Source organism: Notamacropus eugenii, chromosome 1, assembly GCF_028372415.1.
Source record: "Notamacropus eugenii isolate mMacEug1 chromosome 1, mMacEug1.pri_v2, whole genome shotgun sequence".
Classification (NCBI taxonomy): Eukaryota; Metazoa; Chordata; class Mammalia; order Diprotodontia; family Macropodidae; genus Notamacropus; species Notamacropus eugenii.
In genome coordinates this window covers 247792748-247819497 of record NC_092872.1, presented here as the reverse complement: position 1 = coordinate 247819497, position 26750 = coordinate 247792748, and the positions used below count along the sequence as shown (strand labels likewise).

At 38.9% G+C, this 26750-nt stretch overlaps 1 protein-coding gene across 1 annotated transcript; it reads left to right on the top strand.

Moving 5' to 3' along the window:
* Positions 1–9001: 9001 nt before the first annotated feature.
* LOC140515209 (scavenger receptor cysteine-rich domain-containing protein SCART1-like) lies at positions 9002–26405 on the top strand. The gene is given in 10 exon segments (XM_072625836.1): positions 9002–9182; positions 11955–12254; positions 13586–13900; positions 14389–14672; positions 14781–15120; positions 15197–15511; positions 18804–19121; positions 19365–19676; positions 24397–24591; positions 26281–26405. Coding segments are annotated over 10 exon segments (2685 nt in total).
* The last annotated feature ends 345 nt before the right edge of the window (positions 26406–26750 follow it).

The window sequence follows — 26750 nt, the reverse complement described above, 5'->3', positions numbered from 1 at the left end:
GAGGACTACATCTCCAAAGCTGTGGAAGCTGGTCCCCCCTCACTCCTAGGATCCCTTGGCAAGCAAATGAGACTAGAAGGAAGAACAAAGCCTGGGGAATTCAAGCAGAACTGAGAACCTCTGCCCTTTCTTCTTGTTCTTGCGCTCACAACATATCTCTACTGGTGATGTTTGAGCCTCATAACCCCTGGCACAAATCTTGCTGCTCTCTCTTTCCTTTCTTTGCTGTTTAAAACCTCCAGAAATGTGGTATAAAATCACTTTGTTGTTTTAGAGACGGTTAAAATAGTTTGTTTTGGACCACAATGTCTGGTTTCTATTTAGGAAAATGAAGGGCTACAGAATATTGAAAAATTGCATCAAAATCTAATATTTTTTTCTATCAATATATTTCTTTTGAAATTCTGAGAATTCCTTTTCCCCATGTAAGTTTTTTCTCCATCTCCTTAATACCTTTGACAGAGATGACAATGGAGCTAGAAATATGAGAATCAGTGCTTAAGCTTAGAATTATGGCCATTGACTCTCTCTGTAGAACTTATGAAGGCTATAATATCCATATACAGAAATAAAATGGCGAAAGATTTTTAAGGCAAATCCCATTTTAATTCTTGAATTAACTTTGTTTAACATTTATTTTTAAAATTTTACTATCAGCTCCAAAACAAAATACTGACCACTGATGTGAATATAGAAGTTCTTGGGTACATTCTCTGTGAAAATTGTTACATGTTTCTTTCTTTAAAATTTCAGGTTGGGTTTCACACCCTATAAGAATCAAGGATTTTTCTTGGATGACAGAAGGTGACCAGTCTCAGTCTCTTGTATATGATCATATTGAATTGAATGTTTTAGGGAAGCCATCTTAGCAAGATAAAATTCAAAATAAAACCTCCTGTGTGGTCGAATATATATCAGTTTCTCTCCTCACTTGGGTATGACCTATTTAGGAGAGTCATGACGTAGTGCATTTCTTTAGTTTCCTTTAAAAATAACCAGAACTAATTATTGGTTTTCCCTTTCATGCACAGTTTGTGGTTTTTGTTCTTAAGTTGTGATTGATTTCTTCAAGAACTTCCTGTAGGGAGTAGATGGCAGAGTTAGCTTGATTTTATCTTTGGAGACTTTTGAGTGCTTAATGTGGTGCCTTGTGTGCAGCAGGCATAAATGTGGCAGCGATAATGTGAGGATAAGTGTGGTGATAATGTATGTACATGTTAATAATAATAATAATAATGATAATTAACCATTGGACAAACTGGGTATCCAGTAAAATGTAAGCTTTCTGGGATAATTTCATCTTTGCTTTTGTATCTCTAGTCCCTAGTCTGTACTTCTATCTATCTATCTATCTATCTATCTATCTATCTATCTATCTATCTATCTATCTATCTATCTATCTATCTATCTATGTGAAACTTAATAAAAATTGTCTGTTAAATTGTTTCCATTGAGCTATCTTTGTTGGGAGTAGACATTGGAATGAGAAAATTTGGTCACAATGAGAAAGGATAATGGGAAAGATGAGAACACTGGAAAGTATTCTTGGTCCCTCTGAGAGTTATATAGCCACTGCTTCCCCTCTCCACAATTAAATATTAAATCTGAATAAGGAGGAAGAGGTATAATTAAATATAAAGTAGTTTTAAGTCACAATTCCTTTGGAAACTAGAGAAGTAACAGGTAAAAGAAGTAAGATCGTGTCTTTTCATGGCATCACAAAGTGACAACTATGTGAGAGGAAGAGGCCAACTCGATGAGTGAGGAGAAACCCGTCTTATGTGTATATGTGTGTGGGGTTATAAACTAGGACTACCCCAAAAGTCTAGAAACCTTTGACCTACAAGACCTCTTGCAGGGAATGCAGGGCTCATCAGAAGACATTTTTCTTTGATTAATAGCAACCCTGGATGTTTTTATAGTCTTTCTGGTAAAAGGGACTTTCCAAAAGGAGAATTGCAATTTGAGAGAACAGAATTGGGCTCAGAGAGGCAAAGATCCATTGGAAACAAAAAGGGAATTTTCTAAAAGGTTTATGGGTTAGGTGCTAGCTCTTTACACTTTCTCTGTTGGGTAAAGAAAAGTCTTTTCTAAATTCAATGTTATCCTGAATGCTTACAGATATAAGTGGACCTTTTCCCTGGTAGGAGTGAACTCAGTGCTTTGATTCCAAACACAGGTTAGGTGATTTGTGTCATAAATGTGAATGACTCTGTTAAGAGGAACATCTATACTAGAAGCTGGGGTGTGAGGGAGCATAATATGTGACCTTTGTCAGGCCAGAAGTAAAAAAGTCATATACAATGGAAATCATGTGCAGTGGTGGTTTGGTGAATGCCTAGACTATCTAAGATTTCATTATCCATGTGGTAGACACTAGCAATCTGCTTCTAGGAGACTGGAACGTGTGTGAACATTCTATGCTTATCTACCATGTGGTTAGGAATAATTGTTTCTGTTGGCTATGTAGCTGGTTTAAAATGTTCTTATTCATCATCTCAGGTGACTTTTTCTGCTTTCCCATGTGGTGGTGAAGGCTTCCTTCACTAACATCAAGCAGTAATTGACGAGGGCTTGAGAGTTGTGTTCTTCCAGTTTTAAGGGACATGGCCTAGGAAAAGTGGTCTAAAGTTTTGGCATTTTCCTTTGTAATTTTCCAATCTAGGTAGGGGGAGTGGGGTTTTTTTGCTTGAGAACCACAGGCATCTGGGAGTCCAAAAATCCTGGCAGGGTTTTGCAGCCATTGGAATGGAGAAATGGAAACCCTGAGGATCAAGAGTCTCAGGGGGCTCTGACTTGAACTTGGTGAAACTATTTCCAAGTAGGGACTGACCTAAAGTGTTAACCTAATCCTTGCTGCCTCAGAGACTGGAGATATGGGAGTGGTGGTAGGGATTATGTCCTCAAAATGTTGGGGAGAAATGTTTGTATACTTGTTCTTGCTGTACCCTTGAAGTAAATATCCCTTTGTAAATGCTAATCTGAAGTTAAGTGACAAAAAGGAATGAGGGTGTTACTTGAGCCCTAAAATGGGTTAAAAATAATTTGTGGGTGTTCAAACTGATGGAAAAGAAAAGAGAACTCCCCCCACCCCCTCAGCATACTGGACAGCCCTTCAGGAGGAACAAAGTTCAACTGTCCTGGCCCTCAGAGAGTACTCCTGGAGTCAGTTCATGTTACACATGGACATTCTCACTCAGGTAGCAGTGGGGTGAAGTCATGTGCTCTCTCTGCAGCTGGTGCTGCCATGGGTTTGTAGGGCATGGTTCCCCTCTTCCATTTGGGCAACATGTATATGTCTGATGAGAGTTTGCATTGGTAATAAGATTATCACAGGCTTATGTTTCGTAATTTCTAGTTTATGAGCATTCAGAAGGCTAAATACAAGCTTTATTTGATATAACTATATAATAATCATTATCATCACTAGCATTTATAAAGCTCTATGAGATTTTCAAAGCACTCATTTTATTCCCACAGCAACCTGTGAGATGTTATTCTTGTCCCCATTTTAAAGATAAGGAAAGTGAGGCCAACAAAATTTAAGTGAATTACCCTGGTTTGCGTGACTACTAAGGGTTTGAGGCTACGTTTGAACTCTGGACTTCCTGATTCCAAGTTCCACACTCTATGTACTATGCCACTTATCTGCTTATTGGAGATATTGAGGAGTCCTGTGTAAGATTTCCCACACATGGAGATTATTTGATTGGAACATTTGTTTTGGAGCTAATATATCTACATAAAGCAGTCAATACCTGAATTAGGAGTAAGTTGATCAGTGATTACTCTGTGTCAAGTGAGAAGTAAAACAGTCAGGTGTATACTTGGAAAAGATGTTTTTAATGATTTGTGGAACACTTTTAATAAGGTCAAAGTCCAAATTTCACAAGAATTCACAAGAAGATGGTTAGGTCTTCCAAATACCCTTTTGATATATGATGATGTCCCCATACAATCTTGAACATTTGTATCCTTTTCTGGGTCACTGATCCAGTTAATAACTGACTTGCAAATATGGGATGTGGTATTTGCCTGAATGTGCTTATCTTCTTGTGTTTCTGGGATGAGGAGAATTTGTTCATTCTTCACCTAGTCCTCTGCTGCTTCATTAAGGCACAGCAGACTAATATTGATTGCTCTTTGGAGCTTATAGCTCTTTTTAAATCTAATTTTTTGCTGTCTGTATTTTTGTAATGAAATTTGTCTCCAAATAACGGCAAGCTGATTTTTATTGAGTTCTGAATTAGTGTTTGCTATGGAGGAGAGAATGAAGAGGAAAACCAGATGATGGGAAAGACAAAAGTAAATCTATGAAACCAATTTTCTGAGATGTTAAAACAAAACCAAAAGTCTCTCCCAAGCTCTCTGGGAGCTTAGATAAGCACTAGAGCCAACATTTGAACCCAGGTCCTCTGACTTGAAAGTCAAGATTCTTTCTACTTTACCTCATTTCTTCTAATATAAAACTCTTAAGAAAAAATTCCAGATACATAAACTCTCCCTTCGTCTTTATCTTTAAAGAGAATGATGCTTTTGGAATATTTTCTGAACAATGTAGTGTGAGCTGCCAAATTGCTTACCAAAAAGATTACTGAAGTTCAGAATTCCACCAGCCATGATCTGGTGGATCTGTTTCTCCACAGCATACCAATGCTTGTAGTTTTTTAATTATGTTTGCCAGTTTGGAGTCAGGAACTGTCACTTTAGAGTGATTTTTATTTACATTCTTTGATAATTAGTAAGACTGAGCATTTTTTCAATGGATTAATTAAAAAAAATAATATTCACACTTTTTATTTGTTCTTCAGAGTAATTCCCAGAAATTACATATCCACCCCCAAATGAACCTTACACAAAAGAAAACCATCTAAACAAAACCAAAAAGCATAGTAATCACATCTAACAGTGTATTCAAGATATTCCTGGTACCCCATCACTGTACTATGAGGAGTGAAGTGCTTCTACATCTCTTCTGATGGGCCAAGATTGGTTAATTACTCCCTATTTTCCTCATGTAGTGTTCTTAATTACGTTATTGGAGTGAGTAATTATGTATATATTCCTCTTGATTCTACTTTCTTCACAACTTCATGTAACTCTTACATCTTTCTCTGAATTCTTTCTGTTTATTTTTAATGGCCACAAAAAATACTTGATGTCACAAAACACAAGTGGTTCAGCCATTCCTCAGTCTTCAGGATGCCACTTTGTTTCCAGGGTTTTGTGAATAAAATTGCTGCTATGGGTATTTTTGTAACCATGAAACCTTTCTCTTTTGGACTTGTTTGGGTTATATACCCAGGAGTAGGATTTCTAAGTCAAAGGAAATGACAATTTAATAACTTTTCTCACACAATTCTGAATATATTTTTAGAGTTGTTGGAGGATTCATAGTTCCACTATCAGTGCATTTGTTAGCAGTCCCATATATTTCCTCATATTGTTTATTTCGGACTTTGTCATATTTTCCAATTTCACTCACTTGAGAAATTTTTTAATTTGTAATTCTCTTATTATTGGTTACTTGGGGCAATCTTTCACATGATCATTTACAATTCATTTCTATTAAAAACTATTGATTCATCTGGGTGGACTGGTGCAAGCAATAGTTCTTGATACTGGAGAGGCTGAGGCTGGTGGATCACTTGGGTTTGGGGATTCTGAGCTTCAGTAGGGTCGAAACTAATAAGGTATCCACTCTAAGTCAATCATTAATATATGAGAGTGGAGGGCTACCAGACTGATTAAGGAGTTAATCAGCCCATGTTAGAAAAACAGAGCAGATCAATTAATCAATAAATATTTATTAAGCGATTACTACTTGGTAGACACTGTGCTAGGTGATGGGGAACACTGGAGATTATTAAGTAGGGGAGTGACATGGTTAAACCTGTGCTTTAGGGAGATCACTTTGATAGCTGAGTGGAGAGGTTTGTGGCAGGACAACCAACCAGTAAGTTAAAGCTTTTGTACTTTCCATTGCAATCATGCCATGAAGTGGTTCCTGCTCTTTCAGCCTGGAGGAGATAGAGAATTCCTGTTTCAAGTGCCACTACAACCACCACCACCACCACTACCATTACCACTACCATAACCACCACCAAACTGTTGAGTCCCATGATAAAAAAGATGGTGGAATTGTTGTTTTTTAGATACTGCTCCACTGTAGCAATCTCAAAAGAAAGAAAATACATATTCAGTCTATAGTGATTGGGGTTAAATACATAAAACAACAGAAACTCCCATGGAGTTTGTGAAGTCCTATGAAATAACATCAGAAAACTAAAGTACTTGGAGCCCCCAATCAATCAATATCCTTATACCTAGGATGCGTGTTTTTTTCTTTTCTCTTTTTCCTTTCCTTTCCTTTCCTTTCCTTTCCTTTCCTTTCCTTTCCTTTCCTTTTCCTTTCCTTTCCTTTCCTTTCCTTTCCTTTCCTTTCCTTTCCTTTCCTTTCCTTTCCTTTCCTTTCCTTTCCTTTCCTTTCCTTTCCTTTCCTTTCCTTTCCTTTCCTTTCCTTTCCTTTCCTTTCCTTTCCTTTCTTTTCTGTGTGTGTGTGTGTGTGTGTGTGTGTGTGTGTGTATGTTTAGTTTGGATTTGCAGTTTCAAAGATGTTATGAACTTCTGGTATGACAATTCCTTTTGTCAATGACAATTGGAAGTTTATCCATAACTTTTAGTATTTCAGAGTAGCTTGGAGCACTGAAAAGTGAAGTGACTTGTCTGTGTTTGCACATCTTGTATATGTCACTGGTAATACTTTAACTCTGGGCTTCCTGACTCTAATGTTAATCTCTATATGTTATGCCAGGTTTCTTTTCAAGATGATTATAATAGTCATTATATTGTTCTACTCATACTTTTTCAGATAGAAGTGATGTTAAGACAAGCCACTAGCCTGCTATTATTATTATTTTAATGTTTACTTTTTTTTTTGGAAGAGATACAATGCAGTATTTTTTTTTTTTTTTGGAAAGAGCACTTTAAGCACTTGGAGTCAGGAAGACATGAGTTTGAATCTTTCCTCAGGTCAAGGGAAAGTCACTAAACTCACAGCCTCAGTTTTCTCACCTGTTAAACAGTGATTAAAATAGAATCTACCTTACAGGATTATCATGATGGTCAACTGAGAGGCAGTATGGAATTGTGAAAAAAGAGCCATCCCTATAGCCAGGAAGATGAGAGTTCAAGTCCTGCTCTTTTCACATATTTCTTGTCAAGACAAGTCCTTTGTTATTCATTCTTAATTCCATTCTACCCATCTTCTTCAGAAGATTATCTCTCCTATCATTCCTATTATCTTATTAAGCTTCAATCTTTTCCTATCTGCTCGTTGCTTCCTCATTGCCTATAAACACACCAATGTCTCCCTCATCTTTCCCAAACCCTCACTTGATCTAATTGTCCTTCCAGCTATCTATCATCTGATGTTTCTCTTATCTTTCGTGGTTCAACTCTTTGAGAAAGCCATCTACAACTTGGGCCTATACTTCCTCTCCTCTCATTCTCTTCTAAACCCTCTGCAGTATGGTTTATAACCACATCATTCAACAGAAACTACTCTCTCTAGAGTTACCAATGACCTCTTAACTTTGAAATTTAGTGGTGTTTCCTCAGTCCTCATCCTTCTTGTCCTCTTTGTAGAGTCTGATCCTAATGATCTATAGTAATAGAGAAGTTAAGAAGAGGAGGGGGTTTTGAAGAAAATTATGAATTCTCTTATAGATATACTGAACTTGGGGATATAGTTTGAGATATCCAATACTCAGGCTAGTGATCAAGAAAGATTTTTACTATTATTATGATAGTCCACTGTAATAAAAAATTTAATTAGCACTAGTTAGAATTGCTAATAATTATTCAATTTCCTGCTGTTACTTTTGCTTTTGCAATAAGGCCCTACTTTAGTGCCCCATTGTTATATGTGGAAATGATCCTGAGCTCTCAAAGACTATGGCAATAGAGGACATTTTGTCTCTAAGGGACAGCTGTAAGTGATGTGGGAAGTAGCTTCTCATTCCCACCCACCCAGAAGAACTCTTATTATTTGCATAATTTTCTTCTTAACTGGCTACTTTTTTTAAACAAATTGTATTTTTAAAAATTATTAAGCATTTGTTTTCTCTCCCTCCCACCCATTCCTGGGGGTATAAAAACAAACTCCTTATAGCAAATATATGCATAATCAAGAAAAATTAATTCCCTCATTGGCCACATCATAAAATGTATGTTTCATTCTGCATGCTGAGATCTTTGTTTTTTGACTGAACAAAGTATGCAATATAGCTGGAATGACATGCTGTGGTGCTGTGAGGAATGCCAAAATAGACCATTTCAGAATATCCTGCTCCTTTTCATCCTTATTTGTAGAAACAAAGGGTTTTAAGGAAAAGCTTGCCCCCCCCCCCCCATGTATTCAGGTAATTGTAGAGAGATTCCTTGTCTAGCTATATCCTGGATTCTATACCTTCTGAAATCACTCTCAGCCCCAAATTTTTGCCATTCTCTGACCATATGATGCTATTTCAAAAGAAAGAGAACTTACTTTTAGATGTAGAGCTCAGAGAAGGTGTCAAGGGTGATGAATACCTTTCCATATTTGGGTTGAGGATGCTAATCTGGATTGATGAGAATGGAAACACCAATTTTCAATGCTTCCTGGGGGGCAGGTGTGGTGAGTGTGTGTGTGTGCGTGTGTGTGTGTGTGTGTGTGTGTGTGTGTGGTATCTCTCTGTGTTATGTCAGGGGTTGTATGCAATAGTTCATCTAATCTGGAATGACATTAGCTAACCCTGGCTTCCCTGGGGCATATCTATTTCTGTTTTCTTTCTGCTGATATCTACATGTCTCTGAAGCAGGATCTTCCAGGAGACTGAACATTCAGACCATTAAAGGATTTCGCTGTAGTGGCTTCATCCTAGTTCAAGACCAAGGGCCTTGGGGGTTTGTATGCACTGACAGCTGGACTTTGGTAGAAGCAGCTGTTGTCTGTAAACAAATGGGTTGTGGCTCAGCCATTGGAGCTCCTCAGGTCGTGCCATTTTCACAGCAATATATCCCACCCACCCTACACGGACTCTCTTGTAGTGGTAATGAATCATCGATCTGGGAGTGCACCCTTGGGATATGGGGCCACAGCAACTGCTCTCAAGACTGGTTTCCCTTTGTGTTTTGTTCAGGTAAAAATAATAACTGCCGTTATCAATGCTGTGAAGTTGTTTAGTTTTGTTTAATACCTCTAGTACCTAGTGCCTTTTTGTCCTCTTCAGAGAGAACTCTTCTGACTCTCTGGAATTAAAAGGGACTCTAAATGCCTTGTCTAGCCTCCCTTTATTCAACACTTTTCTCTCATGAGATGACAGATCTGGTTCACAGAAGGAGTATGAGTTAGCAGGAAAAGAGCTCTTGACCTGACTTCACTACTTAGGACATGTGATAACAGGCACGTTGCTTCACTCACCTTGGCTTTAGTATCCATAAAATGATGAAATAAGACTAGATTGGGACCCTTAAGTTGGGCTCCATGAACCTTTAAAAAATCCTTGATCATAACATATCAACATCATTGATTTCTTTTGTAATCATGTATGTACACACGTGGGTATATATATATAGAGATATGTAAATATCTATATACATTTTATACACTTCAAAACATGATTTAGAGAAGGGGTTCATAAACTTCCCCAAGTTTGCCCAAGGAGTCTATGATACAAAGGAAGTTAAGAACACTTAGAATAGATGATTACTTCTAGCACTATAACCCTTTATTCCTTGATGGGGGCACTTATCTAGCACTAATTTACATTTTAAAATTTACAAAATTATATTTTAGTGCTGGAGATGACAGTGGGATCCTGCCTTTCTCATTTTCTCCCCAATTTCCTGTTCCACTTGATCAGGCCTTTGGAGGTGCTTGGGGGATGTTATGTCACGGGACTCTTGAGCAATCAATTCCATTCAATCCAATCCACTCAACAAACACTTATCAGTTGTTATTTAGTTTATATTATATTATATGTTTAAGAAAAAATAATTTACATGTTGATAGTGGTATTAGAGAATCAATAACAGCTAGTATTTATATTACACCTTTATTTTATTTGATCCTCATGATGGCCCTAGGAGGCAGGGTTACTGTTGAGGAAATTGAGGCAAATAGAAGTTAAATAATTTGCCAAGGTCATTCAGGCTATATTTGAACCTGATTCTCTTCCTGTGTCTTTGATAGGCAGCTAGGTGGTACAGTGGATTGAGCTCCTGGCCTGGAATCAGGAAGACCTGAGTTCAAATACGGTTTCAGCACTTAGAAGCTGTATGACCCCGGACAATTTACTTTATCCTGTTTGTCTCAGTTTCTTCTTCTATAAAATGAGATAGAGAAGAAAATGGCAAACCACTCCAGTATCTTTGCTAAGAAATACCCAAATGTCACTCAGATACATTTGAAAAATGACTAAGCATGTAAACTAAGAGAGAGAAGTTGGGTTTGCAGCATTTCATGCATAGGAATTAGCCAGTACAAATGCATGGAGATGAGAGAGGGAGAGTTCAAGGAACTGCAAAAATCATAAAGGGTGTGTGGTGGAGCAAAGTATAAGAAGATAAGGAAGTTAGGAAAAGGGGCAGGTTGTGAAGCACTTTCAGTGTAAAACAGAGGATTCCATATTTGTTTCTGGAGGTAGTAAAGGGTGACATAGTCAGGGCTCTGCTTTAGAGAAACCACTTTGGTAGCTGAGTGGAGGATGAGTTGAAGTAGGGAGATACTCAAGACATCAAACCCAATTAGAAGACTGTTTTAATAGTTCACATGAGAGTTGATAAAGGTGTGAGTTAGAACTGTGGTTCTGTAAATGAGGAAAAGGGAAAATATTCAAGACTTATGATAAGGGCGGAAATATCAAGATTTGATAACAGATTTGATACATGGGATGAATGAGAGTGAAAATCAAGGTTGTGGTTGGAGGTCTGAGAGACTGGTAGGATAAGTGGTACCCTCAATAGTAATAGTGAAGTTTGGAAGATGGGAATGATTTATTCATGGTCCTTTGTGGGAAGCTAAGAATTAATTCCTCAGTTAGAGATTAAGCCTCTTAGAAACACATCTTAGAGAGATAGCAAGGTAATTTAAACTAAATTCACACTGAGGTGCAAATAGTCATTATTAGGTTCTTTTTACTGAGAGCAGATTTTTAAAGAGGGGGGAGACTAAGAATATGAGCACATGGGAATCTGAGGTGCTTAAAAGAAGAAGGGAGGGAGACCTTTAAAGTGTTACAGGCTACAGAAAAGATATGCTGACAAATTTCATACATTTTTGTAGTAGACCAGGGTGGGGAACCTATGGCCTCAAGGTCACATGTAGTCTTCTAAATCTTTGGGTACAGCCTTTTGACTGAGTTCAAGTTTCACAGAACAAATCCTTTTATTAAGCGGATTTGTTCTGTGAAGTTTGGATTCAGGTAAAGGGCTGCACTTGAGAACCTAGAGAGCCGTATGTGACCTCAAGACTATAGGTTCCTCACCCCTGACCTAGATCTTTTACTTTTTGGAACCCAGGGGGAGAGCCAAGGTTTCTTCTCTATATTGAACAGTATTCCTTGCTCTAGAATGAGACTGCCTCATAGGTCAATTACTTGTTATGAGGCTAGTGGAGTGATCTGACCCTTTCTTGGAGGGAGGATGGAGCAGAGAGAGAGATAGGTAGCTTCCATAACCTGCGGTGGGGGTCATCCAACCATGATGAACTTTACGATCCTTCAGGGGTTGAAGAAATGATGTTTGGAGTAAAAACATCTAAAGGACTTCCCCTTCTGAATTTCTAGGTTCTAGAGAAAAGGAGAGTAATACCATTGGGACCAAATCCAATTTATTGCTAATAATGAATAGTATTCAAACTCTGAGTTGTATTGGAAGGAGACTCTTATACAACTAAGTTGTCTGTGTTTCAGGCGATTCCAAATCCATATCAAAGCCATATCTGAAGCAAGTGGGCAGTCCCTGTGCAGGGATACCAGAAATCCAAGCCACAGGACTCACTTTTCAGATATGTGGTGTCTATAAGAATGAGGCAGCTGTTCTGTGCTGGGAGTTGGGTTGTGGCTCAGTTGTTCAAGCTCCCGTTGAAAGATCCAAAAACACAAAGAGTAAACTCTTACAATGCAATGGAACTGAGTCTAGCATCTTCAATTGCAAAATCAATAGAGATATTAAAGATCCATGTGACAAAGATGCTGAAGTGATATGTTCAGGTAAGATCTACTCTCAGTTCTTTTGATATATCTCTCAAGGCATAAGTCGGATGGAATCCAGTGCCATGTAACCCTTTTTTGACTTCATTGAAGAGTAACAAATTAGGGCCTCATCATGGTATACACAGGACCTTGAGGTCTTAAAAGCTGAGTCAATGGAGTACAAGCTCTGAGTTCCTACAAGTTGGATCATTCTGGTGATGGCCTCTTTACCTATCAACCAAAATGGTTGCTTAACAGTTGATGGATTTTAAAAATCCAAGACAACTCCCAAAGGCCGCTTGCATCAAAGGGTTGTAAAATAATTGGTGCATTTACCTCATTGTAGTCATTTTCTCTATAATTTTCCTGATTCTGCTTATTTCACACTTCATAAGCTAATTTATGTTTTCTCATTATTCTTCATATTCATCATATCTCTTGTGGCACAGTAATATTCAATTGTGTCATTGTAGATAATTTGTTTGGAAAATCTATGAGCACCTGCTTTTTTAGTAATTCTTTGCAAACCCCCCACAAATATAGCCTTTCTATATTGGTCTCCTTGGGAATATGTCTAGCAGTGGAATCTGTGGGCTATGGCCTATGTGGTTATGTATATTTTAGTTATTTTCTTGGTGGAACAAATATTTAAAACTATTTATATGCCATCTGTTCAATGTCGTCTATAATAATTAGTCTTTATCACATTCAAAAATGTCAGGAGAAGGAGTGGCTTGGGAGGAAAGGATTGACCTCCTTTGATTTCAGTTCTGGCCCTGGAGTAACCACTTAACTTTCCTTAGTCTTAATTTCTTCATCCATAAAATCAATATAATAATAGTGCCTACTGTTCAGGGTTGTTCTGAGGATTAAACTAGATCATATTTGTAAAGTACTTTGCAAATCTTGAAGTACTATATAAGTGCTAGCTATTGTTATTTGGAGGGATAATAAAGAACTTAGCCTGGTTGCTTGAAAAGGGAATAAACTGAACCACTCCTCTTTCCTCTATCTTGCCCCATGGTCTTAGAAACTTGATTGAAGGGATCTTCTCTGCTCAGGATTGGTTAAAGGATCCAGGGATGTTTAACAAGAGAGAGAAAAAGCTTAGGGGAAATATGATGGCTACATTTAAGTATTTAAAGGATTCACACAGAAAAAAGATTCCATGTGTTCTGCCCCAGAAGACAACCCTAAGAATGATGGGCATAGTACATTGCATCTCACTGAAGATCTTAAGCTGAGGTTGGTTGACTCCAAAAGAAGACTTTTGGTCAAATTCAGGCTGGTCATTTCAGCCTCAGAGGTCCCTTCCATGTCTGAAATGCTCTGATTTCATGATTTTTTAGGACACATAGAGGTCCGACTGGTAGGAGGGGAGCATCGATGTGAAGGATGCCTGAAAGTGAAAAGAGGCCTGACCTGGGGCACTGTCTGTGATTCTGACCTTGATCTACACATGGCTGATGTTGTCTGTCGAGAACTAGAATGTGGAGTGGCTATCTCCATCCTGAGGGGAGCTCACTTTGGAAAGGGCCCTGGAGAAGTGTGGAGAGAGAGCTTCCAGTGTGGTGGGAATGAATCCCATTTGTTTCATTGTCCCTGGAACTTGAGGAAGAAGGACCAGTGTACTCATCAACAGGATGCAGGGGTCTGGTGCTCAGGTGAGGGTCTCTTGCAGGACTTGTAATATCTAGCATCATTTATGCCTTCTTTCATTTTCTTGAATGGTTTTTTTTCCTAAATCAATCAAGAAAGAATCTGAAAAAATCTATGCTTACTAAAGTATAAATACCTTACTAGACTTCCGTTGTTACTTTTATGGGGGTATTTAGATTGTTGACAACTTATTTGGCTAGAATCTATAGAATATGGCTTTAACTCTTGGATATGTTTCTTTATGATTCTATTTTACCTGATATTCTCCAAGAATCCTTTCTTGAAGGCAACCACATATTTCATCTAGCCATGAGAATAATCTTAACCTCTCTGGAACAAAACTGAAGGTTAGAAGGAGAGAAAAAAAACGGAAAGAATGTTGGGTTATTCTCACCACTTAGTGAGTGTTCAAAGAAAATCAGTAGCAGTGATGGAGTCTCTTGGATCTATGCATAGAAGTCCCCTCTGAATAAGCCCTTCTGTTTTTCTATAGAATATAGACTGGTGAATGGAAGCAGCAGATGTGCAGGGACAGTGGAGATGCAGGTACAAAGGATCTGGGCCCCTCTCTGTGCTTCCCACTGGGATATAGAAGATGCCAGTGTCCTCTGCCATCAGCTCAACTGTGGCAATGCTGTGGCTACCCTTGGAATAGCTTATTTTGAGGAAGGCATTCATTCCATCTGGCCTGATGAATTTCATTGCTTGGGGACAGAGTCCCATTTGTGGAAATGCCCAGTAAGCACCTTGGGGGCATCCACCTGTGCTTCTGGGCAGGTAGGTGAGTGCTGAGTATGAAAGAGAGATGGGCCCAACATGGGGATCCTATGTATTTCTGTATAGCCCTTTTGTCATCAAATGTACCATCTCTTTCAATGCTCCAAGTCAGTTATATCTCTGAATCCAGGTCTGTCAGAATCTGTGCAGCTGAGAGATGGACACAGCCACTGCGATGGGAGAGTAGAGATTTCCTTGCATGGAGTCTGGGGCAGAGTCCTGGATGCTGCTTGGGATCTCGACGGTGCGCAGGTAGTATGCAGACAGCTCCATTGTGGAAAGGCAGAGAGAGCCTTTAATCCTCTTGCACCCCTCCACAGGAGAGGTCCTGTGGGCTTGAGCAGTGTGAGATGTGTGGGCAATGAGACCTAGCTAAGTCAGTGTAACACCTCCATGTCTGCCTTGGTTCCAGTGGGGATCATGCAGGATATTGGTGTCATCTGCTCAGGTGAGTAGCTGCCCAATCCTGCAGAATCCTTTCTGGCCTCTCCTTCTCATGCTTAATGATGGACTTTGTCACTCAGGGAGCAGAAGGATCCGCCTAGTGAATGGCACCGGCTGCTGTGCTGGGAGAGTGGAGATTTACCATAATGGCACTTGGGGTACAGTGTGTGATGATGCATGGGACCTCTCTGATGCCAATGTGGTCTGTGGACAGCTGGACTGTGCTGTAGCCCTTAGTGCCATAGGATCAGCTCATTATGGGGCAGGAACTGGGCCCATCTGGCTGGATGAACTGAGATGCTCTAGAAATGAATCTGAGCTCTGGCGTTGCCCATTCCAAGGCTGGGGCCAGCATGACTATAGACACAAGGAGGATGCTGGTGTTCTCTGCTCAGGTCAGTTCTGTGTCTCTTGGGATATGTGGACATTCATTTCAAATCTGCTTCCTGTGACTTCTCAATGCTCCTAATTCTGGCCCCAGGGTCAAATAGAACAAATCTAATTTTCATTCTGCATGGCAAATACTTCAACACAGATTTAATTTTCCCTGAATCTCTGTTTATCCAGGTTAAACACCCCCAGTTTCTTACATTGTGCCTTATGTAGTATGGATGAGGTCTTTCACCCCTCTGGCTTCCTCCAGATCCTTTCTTGCTCATCTATGACCTCCATATACTGATACCCCAAATTGAACACAATACCCTATAAGTTCTCTGACCAGGACAAAGTATAAGAGCACTATCACTTCCTGCCCGATACTATGTTAGGATGGTTTTGTTTTTGGATGTATATTATACTGTTGCCTCATATGAATTTCTAGGTACCCTATGAGATCCTTTTTAGGCACACTATTTCCTAACTATCATCATGTATTTTTGAAGTTAGCTTTTTTGGACCCAAGTATAAGATTTTATATTTATTCCTGTTAAATTTCATCTTACATTCAGTGCAATGTTCTTGCCTTTCAGGGTCTTTTACAACCTGTGCAATGTAAGTTTTTTACATCTTTGTAGAAAACTCATATTAGACTACACTTGATAAAGAATTCTGACTGTTGGCACCACAAGCTGTTAACTAGTAGCATATCTATTTACTGGGTTAGAGCACTGAACTTTGGCTTGACTGTCAAATGGGATCATGGAGGATCAGAGCAGTAAGGTCACCCACACTGCATTCACATGGGACCTCCATCAGGGCATGGCTTCTTGTAGGCTCTGGTTCAGCAGCATCCATGGAAGTGACTCTGGGATTTTTCCTTTGAGAATGAATTCACTCGTTAGGCATTTGAGTTAAGTCTCTGCAGGTACATATGACTTCCCTCTGGTTATACTTGCTGGTGGCAGAAAGGAGAGACACTTTGACACTTGAAATCTGAGACCCTGTAGTATTTATTAAACTGCCTTTGGTGCATATTAAGTACTCAATAGAATTTTCATCATTGAGGCTTCACTTATATTCTCTGACTGTTGTAAGATGCTAAAGAGAATACAAATTATTAGACAAGGTCCCTAAATTCATTCATTCACTGAACATTTATTAAGCACCAACTACATTTAAGACATTATATTAAATACAAGTGAATCAGAGAAGCTTATATTCTATTTGTGTTGGGAAAGTGATGGAGGAAAATATTATATATACATACAGATAAGCATAATAAAAGTCAGGGAACTGATGGGGGCAATGGAGATAACTGAAAAAGAAATAAGCTTATAATTTTAGAGAGAATCCTTTCAGCTGTAAATGACTGTGTGGAGAGGGTAAGAGAAAGTCTCACAATGAGGACTGCACTTACCTACATAGAAAAGAAGGATTCTGAAAAGTGGAGATGTAAAGGGAATTTGTTCCAGCAATGACAATGGCTTATACCAACGTGCACCAGTGCAAAATGGAAGCTGGAGTTCTTCTTATACCTATTAATTTACCTAAGGTGAATGGCAGTGTGCATGAAATATGTCTGGAAGGTAGATTGCTTCAGGCCTTAAACACAAAGTGAAGGAGTTTGTATTTTATCCTAGAGGCAACAACGACTATCTAAGTGCTTTTGATTATTGGACTGGTCTGATGAAAACTGTGCCTTGGATTATTTGGTAGCTATCTGGCTGATAGACTGGAGACTTTTTGTAGGATTCTAATATCTACTTGGAGAGTTAAGTGTGCTATATAGCATAATTAAATTTTGGAGACTGCCCTGAGACATTAGCCTAAGTTATAGGAATCAGAAATAGACCATGAACAGACTTGGGGATACATGTGCTTCATCATGAAGTGATCAGTGAACTCTTATTTATAATGGCCAATTACATCTTTGTTTTTTCTCTTCCACACTATGTTTACCTCCACTAGGAGCTAATTTTTTCTAAGCAGTTAGCTATACGAACTTTGTGTAGTCAGATAACATTTTCTCTTTTGTATTTTTTAGATTTATGTATGCTGTTATTTAGTATTAGGACAGCCCAATGACTTTGTCAATACACCTACCTGGCACATTAGAGGGAAAATAATTGTCATTATTTTCACTAACCAAACTGAAATTTCCTTTAATTTTTTAATTTTTCTTTTAATTTCTTTTAAAATTTCTTTTAATTTCCTTTAATTATTTTAAAGCATTACTATGGGAACGGGTTCATGGACTTCATCAAAGGGATCTACACACATAAAAGTTATTTAGATTTCATGCTCTAATATTACCCCAAGGATGGGCAACAAAGTGAGAAAGGCATACTTAATTTTGTTCTTTCTCAATGGACAAGTCTGCTATGTACCTGTAATAGCAAGCACTCTGACAAATATCCAGGATGACCTGCTGGCTGCTTTTCTAAGGAAAGCAACTTAAAAGGGGGTCAACAATCTTCTTTAATCATATTCACCAACAGAGAAAATACAAGCAGAGAAATAAAGACTAATAGACAGGGCTTCTAATTGTCTGATCATAAGCAACACATACATCACAGATCAATAGACACATCCAACTGTCTGGCCATTACATACATAGACAGTTACCAGAGAGAGAAGCACCAACATCTGGATTTTCAAAGACCATAATGGTGGTGGTGGTGGTCTCTTTAAGAGTTACCCAGAGTCTCATCTGACATGCAAACCTTCTTCCAAAGAGTAAGCCCCCAAAGTAAAAACTCATCTCAACTATGTATATATATGTATGTACTTTCAGAGCCTGAGGTCATGACCCTTGTGACCCAGTGCCTCATTAACAATTAAGAAAAGGCGTGGGTCTTCCTACAAAACAATCCTCCCCTAATCAAGCTTCTCTTAATGGTCTCCTCCTGAGGCCCATTAATGGACAGAGAAGAGCCTAAATTCCAATTAACATTACATTAACTTATAGTAACAGCAATATAAGCATCCCTTCTAGGAGTGACCACTTGTCTATTGAGATATATGGAGATATTTATATCTTTATTAGTTGTATTTAATGATTCAACCTTTCTAGGTTTGAGTAGTCGTAGTAATAGTAGTAGTAGTAGTGGTGGTGGTGGTGGTGGTGGTGGTGGTACTAGTAGCAGTAATAGTGATTCTTTTCCTCAAACAAGAAAAGAACATAGACTTCTATACAAATACAGGAATATGAGTTATACACACACAAAAATGCAACATAGAGGGGATATAGCACAAAGCAGCAAAAAATCAGAGTTTAACCTGTGTACTGATTTGTGTCTTCATTCCCAGAGTTCACAGCACTGAGACTGGCCAGTGATATCCACCAATGTGCTGGGAGACTGGAGATTTCTCACAATGGCGCATGGGGAAGTATCTGTGATACAAACCTGAGTGATGACTCTCTGGCCATCATATGCAAACACCTGGAGTGTGGAGACCGAGGTTGGCAGATGTGGAAACAACAACCTGCAGCCAACCTCCAAATGTCTTGGTTGGGGAACATTCAGTGTCGGAAGCAGCCCAATGCCTCTCTCTGGCATTGCCCATCTGGACCTTGGCAGCAGCGACCCTGTCATCCTGAACGTGACGTCTGAATCAATTGTGAAGGTGATGCTCTGCACAAGAGGATCAGAGCTGGGGTAACTAGAATAGGGCAGCAGAAGAAGAGGCATTAGATACTCATTTGAGGCTTGTTCTTTGCAGGAGGTTTAGAGGAAATACTCAAGAGGACAACAAGCTCACACAATTGCTCAGCTTCCCACAACTGCACAGGTATCTATAGTCCCAACTTTGTCCTTTCTTTCTGTTGTCATCCGTTCTCTCAGTAATAGTCAGTGGATGCATTTTCAGAGGTCAACCTGCGAGTCATGGGTGGAAAAGATGGCTGTTCTGGGCGAGTGGAAATATGGCATGGTGGCTCCTGGGGAACAGTGTGTGATGACTCGTGGGACTTGGCAGATGCTGAAGTTGTGTGCCAGCAGCTGGGCTGTGGCCCAGCTATATCTGCTCCAAGAGAAGCTGCTTTTGGACAAGGGACAGGGACTATTTGGTTGGATGAGGTGCAGTGTAAGGGGAGTGAATTGTTTCTATGGGACTGTCCTGCAGAACTCTGGGGACATAGTGACTGTGGTCACAAGGAAGATGCAGCTGTGAATTGCTCTGGTGAGTGAGGGGGTCTGTGAGCAGAAGGTGGGATTGGCAGGGGGAGTCTGTCAACAGCAGAACACATACCATCTCTTCTGAGGTGGTCAAGGACCATGACTGTGTTATCATTCTGGCACCTTCTCATTTTTCTCTGTAGGTGAGATAGAATTTACTTCATTACCACCTGAAACAGGTAACCCTCTGCCCTTCTTTGTCCTCATGGACTTCATTCACTGTGTCATTCTCAAAGAGCATTCCCCTTGTGTCACAGAATGTCTTCTGACTCAAAAGTCAACTCATTGGTGGTACCCTAGGCAATGTGGGTATAAATAAATTCTGATTTCTCTACAGATATGGGTGGGAGACTTAAACTTTTCTTAACCAGCAAATAGGCCCTTCATCCAGAGTATTTTGGGGTCTGGATAACAAGTTTGGTGAGGATAATCCTCACTGGGGTGACCAATTGTCTTTTAAAGTTCTTACTACTCCAGCCTATCTCCTTCACCTGCCCCAGAGAGATTCACAGTGCCTACAATTGTCTTCATCGTCCAGGGGACTCTTGTCTGTTTGCTCCTCATAGTCATGGCAGTTAAGTTGGGACACAAGAGGAGTCAGTGCAAAGGTAAGTGACTAGGGAAATAGAGTGCATGTTAGTCATTGAGCTTTTTAAATGACGAATGAGATTTGTGGGGGAAAGAAAGGGAAATGCAAACAAAACGTTCAATTAAAAACTTTTCTGTTGTTACAACAATTGATTTGGGAAGAAATAACCTAGGCAGGAACCCATTTCCTAAAAGAAACTGATTTACTTTCATTCATAACTGATTAATGATTTGGGAGGCTGTTCCATATCAATTTTACCACCACTAGCACTTCTGGGGACTATTGTACCTTGGTCCCGGAGTGGAGGACCTGTGGCCTCGAGACTACATATGGCCCTGTAAGTTCTCAAATGTGGTGCTTTGACTAAATCCAAACTTCATTTTGTTCTGTGAAGTTTGGATTTAAAGGGCCACACTTGAGGATGAGCCATATGTGCCCTAGAGGCCATGATTTCCCCACCCCTGCCCCAGTCCTTTCTTATTCTTTGTTGATGTGAAGTCAAAACCCTTGTTTTCATTCAGCTGATGGAAGGTTGCAATTTTTCATGAGACATTTCTCCATAAGGCCCTAGATAAAAAGTCCTGTTCTAAGACATATGTGTGCTCCATGGATCCTCCATTAGACAGAACATTTTGACATCACTTGTTAGGAGCTAAAAGGGTTTTAGAAAAAAAACTTCAAGGCCACTTTGATCAATTTTTTCCCTTTTGAATAGAGCTTGTCTTTTGAGTAGGTGGAATGAGAACCCTAACCCTCCATTCTATCAGGCTATGATTTCGGGAGACTAAGAAAGTCTGAGATGGTATTTTTCTTTACTTTATACCTCCCTCCAGTTCTTACCACTGTGCTATTTATACACAAATCACTTAATTGTTTGTTGAATGAATTAACATCTCTCCCAACCATCTCTCCACTTTGGACTTATTGATGCCAAGTTTCACTGTTAGTGATTAATTCCTTTACTCCTTGTTTGAATTTGTATTACAGGGTTGAGCCAAAATGGCAGAGTAAAAGCAGGTACTTCCCTGAGCTCTCCCCCAAAGCCCTCCAAATACCTGTAAAAATGACTGTAAACAAATTCAAGAGCTACAGAACCCACAAAATGGCAGAGTGGAACAAATCCCAAAAGACAACTTGGAAAGTTGACAGAAAGGGTTTATTGCACCAGGCAGGGAGTACAGCATAGTCTGGGTATGGGTGGCATTGGCACAGATGGACCAGAGCAGGCCTCGAGGGACTGAATCATTGGCAGCTGTGGCAGTTTCCAGACTTCTCAAACTATAAACTCCAAAAAGGTAAGTGGGAAAATTCTGTGGGACTTGGGTGAAAGAGGAATGCAAGGTCTTCCCAGTCTGACCCCAGCCCCAGGGTAGTGGGGGTGGTGGTGGCAGTGGCAGTGGTGGCAGAGGTTAACAGCAGCAGCAGCAGCAGAGGCTGCTTCATGAGCTCTGGGCTCATAGATAGAGGAGGATCAAGTAGCTGATACAAAATACCTGAATCCTGGGACACAACACCTACCTACCACTGGAAGCAGAGTCCTACCTTGACAAAGAGCTAGAAAGTCAAGTATTTGGCTGGGAAGATGAGTAAAGATTGTAAAAGAACTCAGACTATGCAATCTTACTTTGGTGACAAAGAAGATCAAAACACACAAACAGAAGAAGACAACAAAGCTCCTACATCAAAAGCCTCGAAGAAAAATATGAATTGGTTGCAGGCCATGGAAGAACTCAAAAAGAATTTTGAAAATCAAGTAAGGGAAGTAGAGGAAAAATTGGGAAGAGAAATGAGAACGATGGAAAAAAATCACAAAAATTGAGTCATTAGCTTGCTAAAGGAGACCCCTCCTCCCCAATACTGAAGAAAATAACACCTAAAAAATAGACTAACCCAAATGGCAAAAGAAGTTCAAAAAGCCAATGAGGAGAAAAATTCTTTAACAAGCAGAATTGGCCAAATGGAAAAGGAGGTCCAAAAGTTTATTGAAGAAAATGAATTCTTCACAATTAGAATGGAGCAAATGGAAGCTAATGACTTTATGAGAAATCAAGAAATCATAAAAATAAACCAAAAGAATGAAAAATAGAAGACAATATAAGATATCTCATTGGAAAAAATCACTGATGTGGAAAATAGATCAAGGACAGATAATTAAAAAATTATTGGACTACCTGAAAATCATGATTAAAAAAGAGCCTAGACGTCATCTTTTAAGTAGTTATCAAGGAAAACTGTCCGATATGATAGAACCAGAGGGTAAAAAAGGCATTAAAAGAATCCAAATTTCAGTCTGTACATGTGATGAGTTATGAATCATATAGTTGTTACCATTCATTTTGTTCACATAAGCTTATGTATCAGAGATCTAGATATGGAAGGAATTTCAGAGGATATCTAATTCAACCTTCTCATTTTAGGGTTGAGGAACCTGAGGAGCAGAAAGGTTCAGTAATTTGCCAAAGGTCATACTGACATATCAGAGGTCAAACATGAACCCAAGGGTCTTCTGACCCTGGAGCCAGTGCTCTGCTGGTATTGTTTCATGCCAACATGGAATAGTGTGTCACATGATTTCCTAAAATCTTAGTAAGCTACGTTTCCATTATTCTGCTGATTTGGCAGCTTAATCACTCTGTAACAAAAGACAACAGAGTTATAATAGCAAGGTCTCTTGATGAAGTCATACTCTTTTTTGTGATTGTTACTTCCTTTTATATAAATTTACTAATTGCCTTTTTACTAAAACATTCTAGAATCAAAGTCAACATCACTGGTTTTTAGGCTGCAGTGCACTCTTTTTCATTTGACAAAAAAAGAGACAATGTTTTCTCTTTTCCCATTTTGAGACAGCTCTCTTTTTCTTTATAATGTTCTGGATATCACAGCTATTGATTTATAAATCACATGGGACAGTTCTTTCAGGTTCCAACAATTAAGAAAATTTATGCGAGTTGACTGAAATTCATTAAAGGCAGAGAAGTGCTCTACATATTTATCATGGATATATTAACTACCCATTAACCCAGTAGTTCTGAACTTTTTACAGGTCACAGGTCTCTGGCACTACCAATGAACTCCAAATAATGTCTATTGACAAAATTCATAATTGGAAGAAATGCTTAATTTCAATGGGCAGCTAGTGATAATAAAAATGTAGTTTATTTTCACATCCCAAGTTCAGGGAGCCCTCCAGCATCAACCATTTCTGTTGTTCTTTCTAGTCTAAAGATCATTCTTCTTGGGAAAGAAAACAAAAGCAAAATGATCATTAAACACTTTGCCTTCCCTTTGTTTCTAGTTTCCTTTAAAAATTTTCTGAAAGGGAAGGAGCCACCAATGCCAACATTGAGAAATGCAACAAACCTCTATTAATATTTTTTTGCTCAAAAATCTTTATTTTTTGTTTATCGCCTTCAAGATAAAATCCAAATTGTTTAGCTTCCAGGTATATTTCATATTACTCCCCTGTATACAGTCTCTGTACATTTCACTAAACTGACTCCTCTGAATTTGACAATTCAATCCCTTTCTTGGAAAAGGCAGTTTCCTCCCTGGCTGGGAAACACTGCCTCCTCCCTTCTGCCTCTTGGAATCACTTCCTTCTTTGAGGCAAGTGTCATATCCTATTCCAAGAATTTACTGTATGGAGAGCACAGTGCGCACTGTGAGAGATACCAAATTTAGATAAGAGCTAGTTCCTGAATCCATGAAGCCTATAAGGTAGTAATGAGGATATGTCATGTGCATAGACAACTATGACATAAAATAACACAGTAGAAGGATACAACAATGTAGGAAATGGAGGGGAATTTTCTAGGGGCACTAGAGGAAGCTTCTTGGGGAAAACAACATTTGAATTGGATTTTAAAGCCTAGATTGGACTTCATTAGGCTCTGAGCTAAAAGGAAGACACTCCAAGCAGATATAACATGTATAAATTTATATGGAGACAATAAAATATAGGTTTCATTTGTAGCACAGAGAGTTTACCAGTTTGGCTGGACTATAAAACACTTGAGGAGAAATCATATGAAATAAATCTGGAAATGTCATATGACAGATTGCAAAAGGGCTTTGAATATGAGTAATCTTTAAAAATAAATTCTTTTAAGTGAAGGATCATTTCTCATTTCAGCCTCCACAAAGCAACACAAAGCTGCCTGTGAAGTTGTCTATGACATCATCGATGAGAATTCACCAGATGCTAATTATGAGGAAACTGCAGAGATTGAGCTGAAGATTGATGATAGCACACAGGGGGAATTGTATGATGCTGCTGCTGAAATTGAGGATGCAGATAAAGGAGAAGAGCGGATGGCCTCTTGCTCAGGTTTGTATAGTAGTAATAACGGTGCCCTCCATGTGCACTGCACAAGGTATTTTTCTAAGCATTTACACATATATCATTTCTTCCATTCATCAAAACATTTCTATTTGGTGTACATTGCTGCACAGTGGGAAAAGCACTGGATTTTGAGTCAATTGACCTGAGTTTGAATCTGCCTCTGGCCTTTAGTTTCTTCATCATCCTAAAGGGAAGTTTGGACCTCTGAGATTTTCTTATCCTAAAGTTTACGGTACAGTGAATCTCTGAGGCATCCTTATGTAGAAGTCTCCATCAACTGCTTACTTTGGGGAAATAGCTATTACTGTTATCCAGTGGAATAAAAGTTTTTTCTTCTATGAGCATGTCCTTAGGATTTATTGAAATTGTTGTTGATCTTTGGCAGCAGCTCTACCCTGTCCATTGTAGTCCATAGGACATCAAATTCCATCTGAATATAAAAGAAATTTTTACTACAATGGGAAGAAACTTGGGAATATAAACTATATATTAATTTTAAACAGACTGATTGGTAACTGTTAAGTTTCCAGCAATCTCACACTAATCAATTAGGTACACTTAAATGGTTAATCTTTTTCTTAAATAGGAAGAAAGGAAGAGAAATAGTTTGCTTACTTCCCCTCCTTCACTCTCACATACATCAATAAATCAAAAATGGATTGAGACTTTTAAGAAAAAAAAACAAACAAACTCAAGCCTCTCTCCCATTGCTTCCATGCAGACTTGTTCACATGTTCCTTACTGAGATAGTCACCTGTCTATAGACTTTATCAATTCTTATGATAAAGGAGAATATATGTTCTGAGACTTGTGTAAAATCATAGAGGTTAGGAACCTGGGAAACTATCTATTTGAACTCATAGCTAAGGAAGAATTAAAAAAAAAATATTCTGGTCAAAGACACTTTACCTAAAGACCTTCAGTATTAAAGAACTCCCAACTCCCTAAGGTAATTCATCCTACTTTGGACAGCTCTAGTTAGGATGGGCAGCTAGGTGGTGCAGTGGATAGAGTGCCAGACCTGGAGTAAGGAAAACTCATCTTTGTGAGTTCAAATCTGGCCTCAGACATCACTAGTTGTGTGACTCTGGCTAGGTCATCTAACCCTGTTTGCCTGTTTCCTTATCTTCAAAATGAGAAGGAAATGGAAAACTACTCCAGTGTCTTTGCCAAGAAAACCCCAAAATGGGATCATGAAGAGTTGGACATGAGTGAAAAATGACTGAAGTTGCCAAGAGGTTTTCCTCATATGTAACCAAAAATCCGTGTCCCAATAATTTCCACTCAGTGATCCTAGTCCTGAAGCTCATTGAAGACTGTCCATGAAGTATTCAAACACTGATTACACCCCTCCTAGAATTTCTCATGGAGTCAGGTTGACTAGAGGTTGAGTCCTATCTCTGACAGTAGCTATGTTACTATGTGCAAATCACTGAATACTTCTCAACCTCTATTTTCTCATCTGTAAAATGGGGATAACAATAGTACCTGTCTTCCAGGGTCATTGTGAGGACCCGATGAGATAACTTCTACAAAGTACTTCACTTCAAGTGCTATATAAATGCTGCTCTAGGCAGCAAAATAAATGTATTTATTTCCTTGACTAACTTTGAATAGCATGATTTTGAATGCAATTCAATGTCCTTATTACTAATTTCTTATTTATTTTTTCAGATAAGTTTCCATTCTTTACAGGGTCAGAATCAGTTTCTGGGAAAGAAAATGACATGCAGTCTTTGGCAGCCTCAGAACCTGGTTATGATGATGTGGAAACCCCTCCTTCTGTGAACTCTCTGTGACACATGCATGGAAGATTTTGTTTTGGGGAGAAACAGTCTTCAGCCACTTGTTCTATTTTTCTCTATCTTCTCATCATAGATATTTCATGCTTTTTCTTAAATACTCTTGGAAAATTCCTCCTCTAGCATTTAAGAAGGCTTTCCTGATTTTCAGAGTTATTTCTGCATTCTTCCCATCACCATCAATAACTTTTTATTTATTTTGTATAGTGTATATCCTGTATTTGCTTTTCTATGAGGACATTGTGCCATTAATAGAATGAATACTACTTAAAGGTAGGGACCACCATGATTTATATTTGTATCTCCAATGTATAGCAAAGTGCCTGACACATAGTACATATT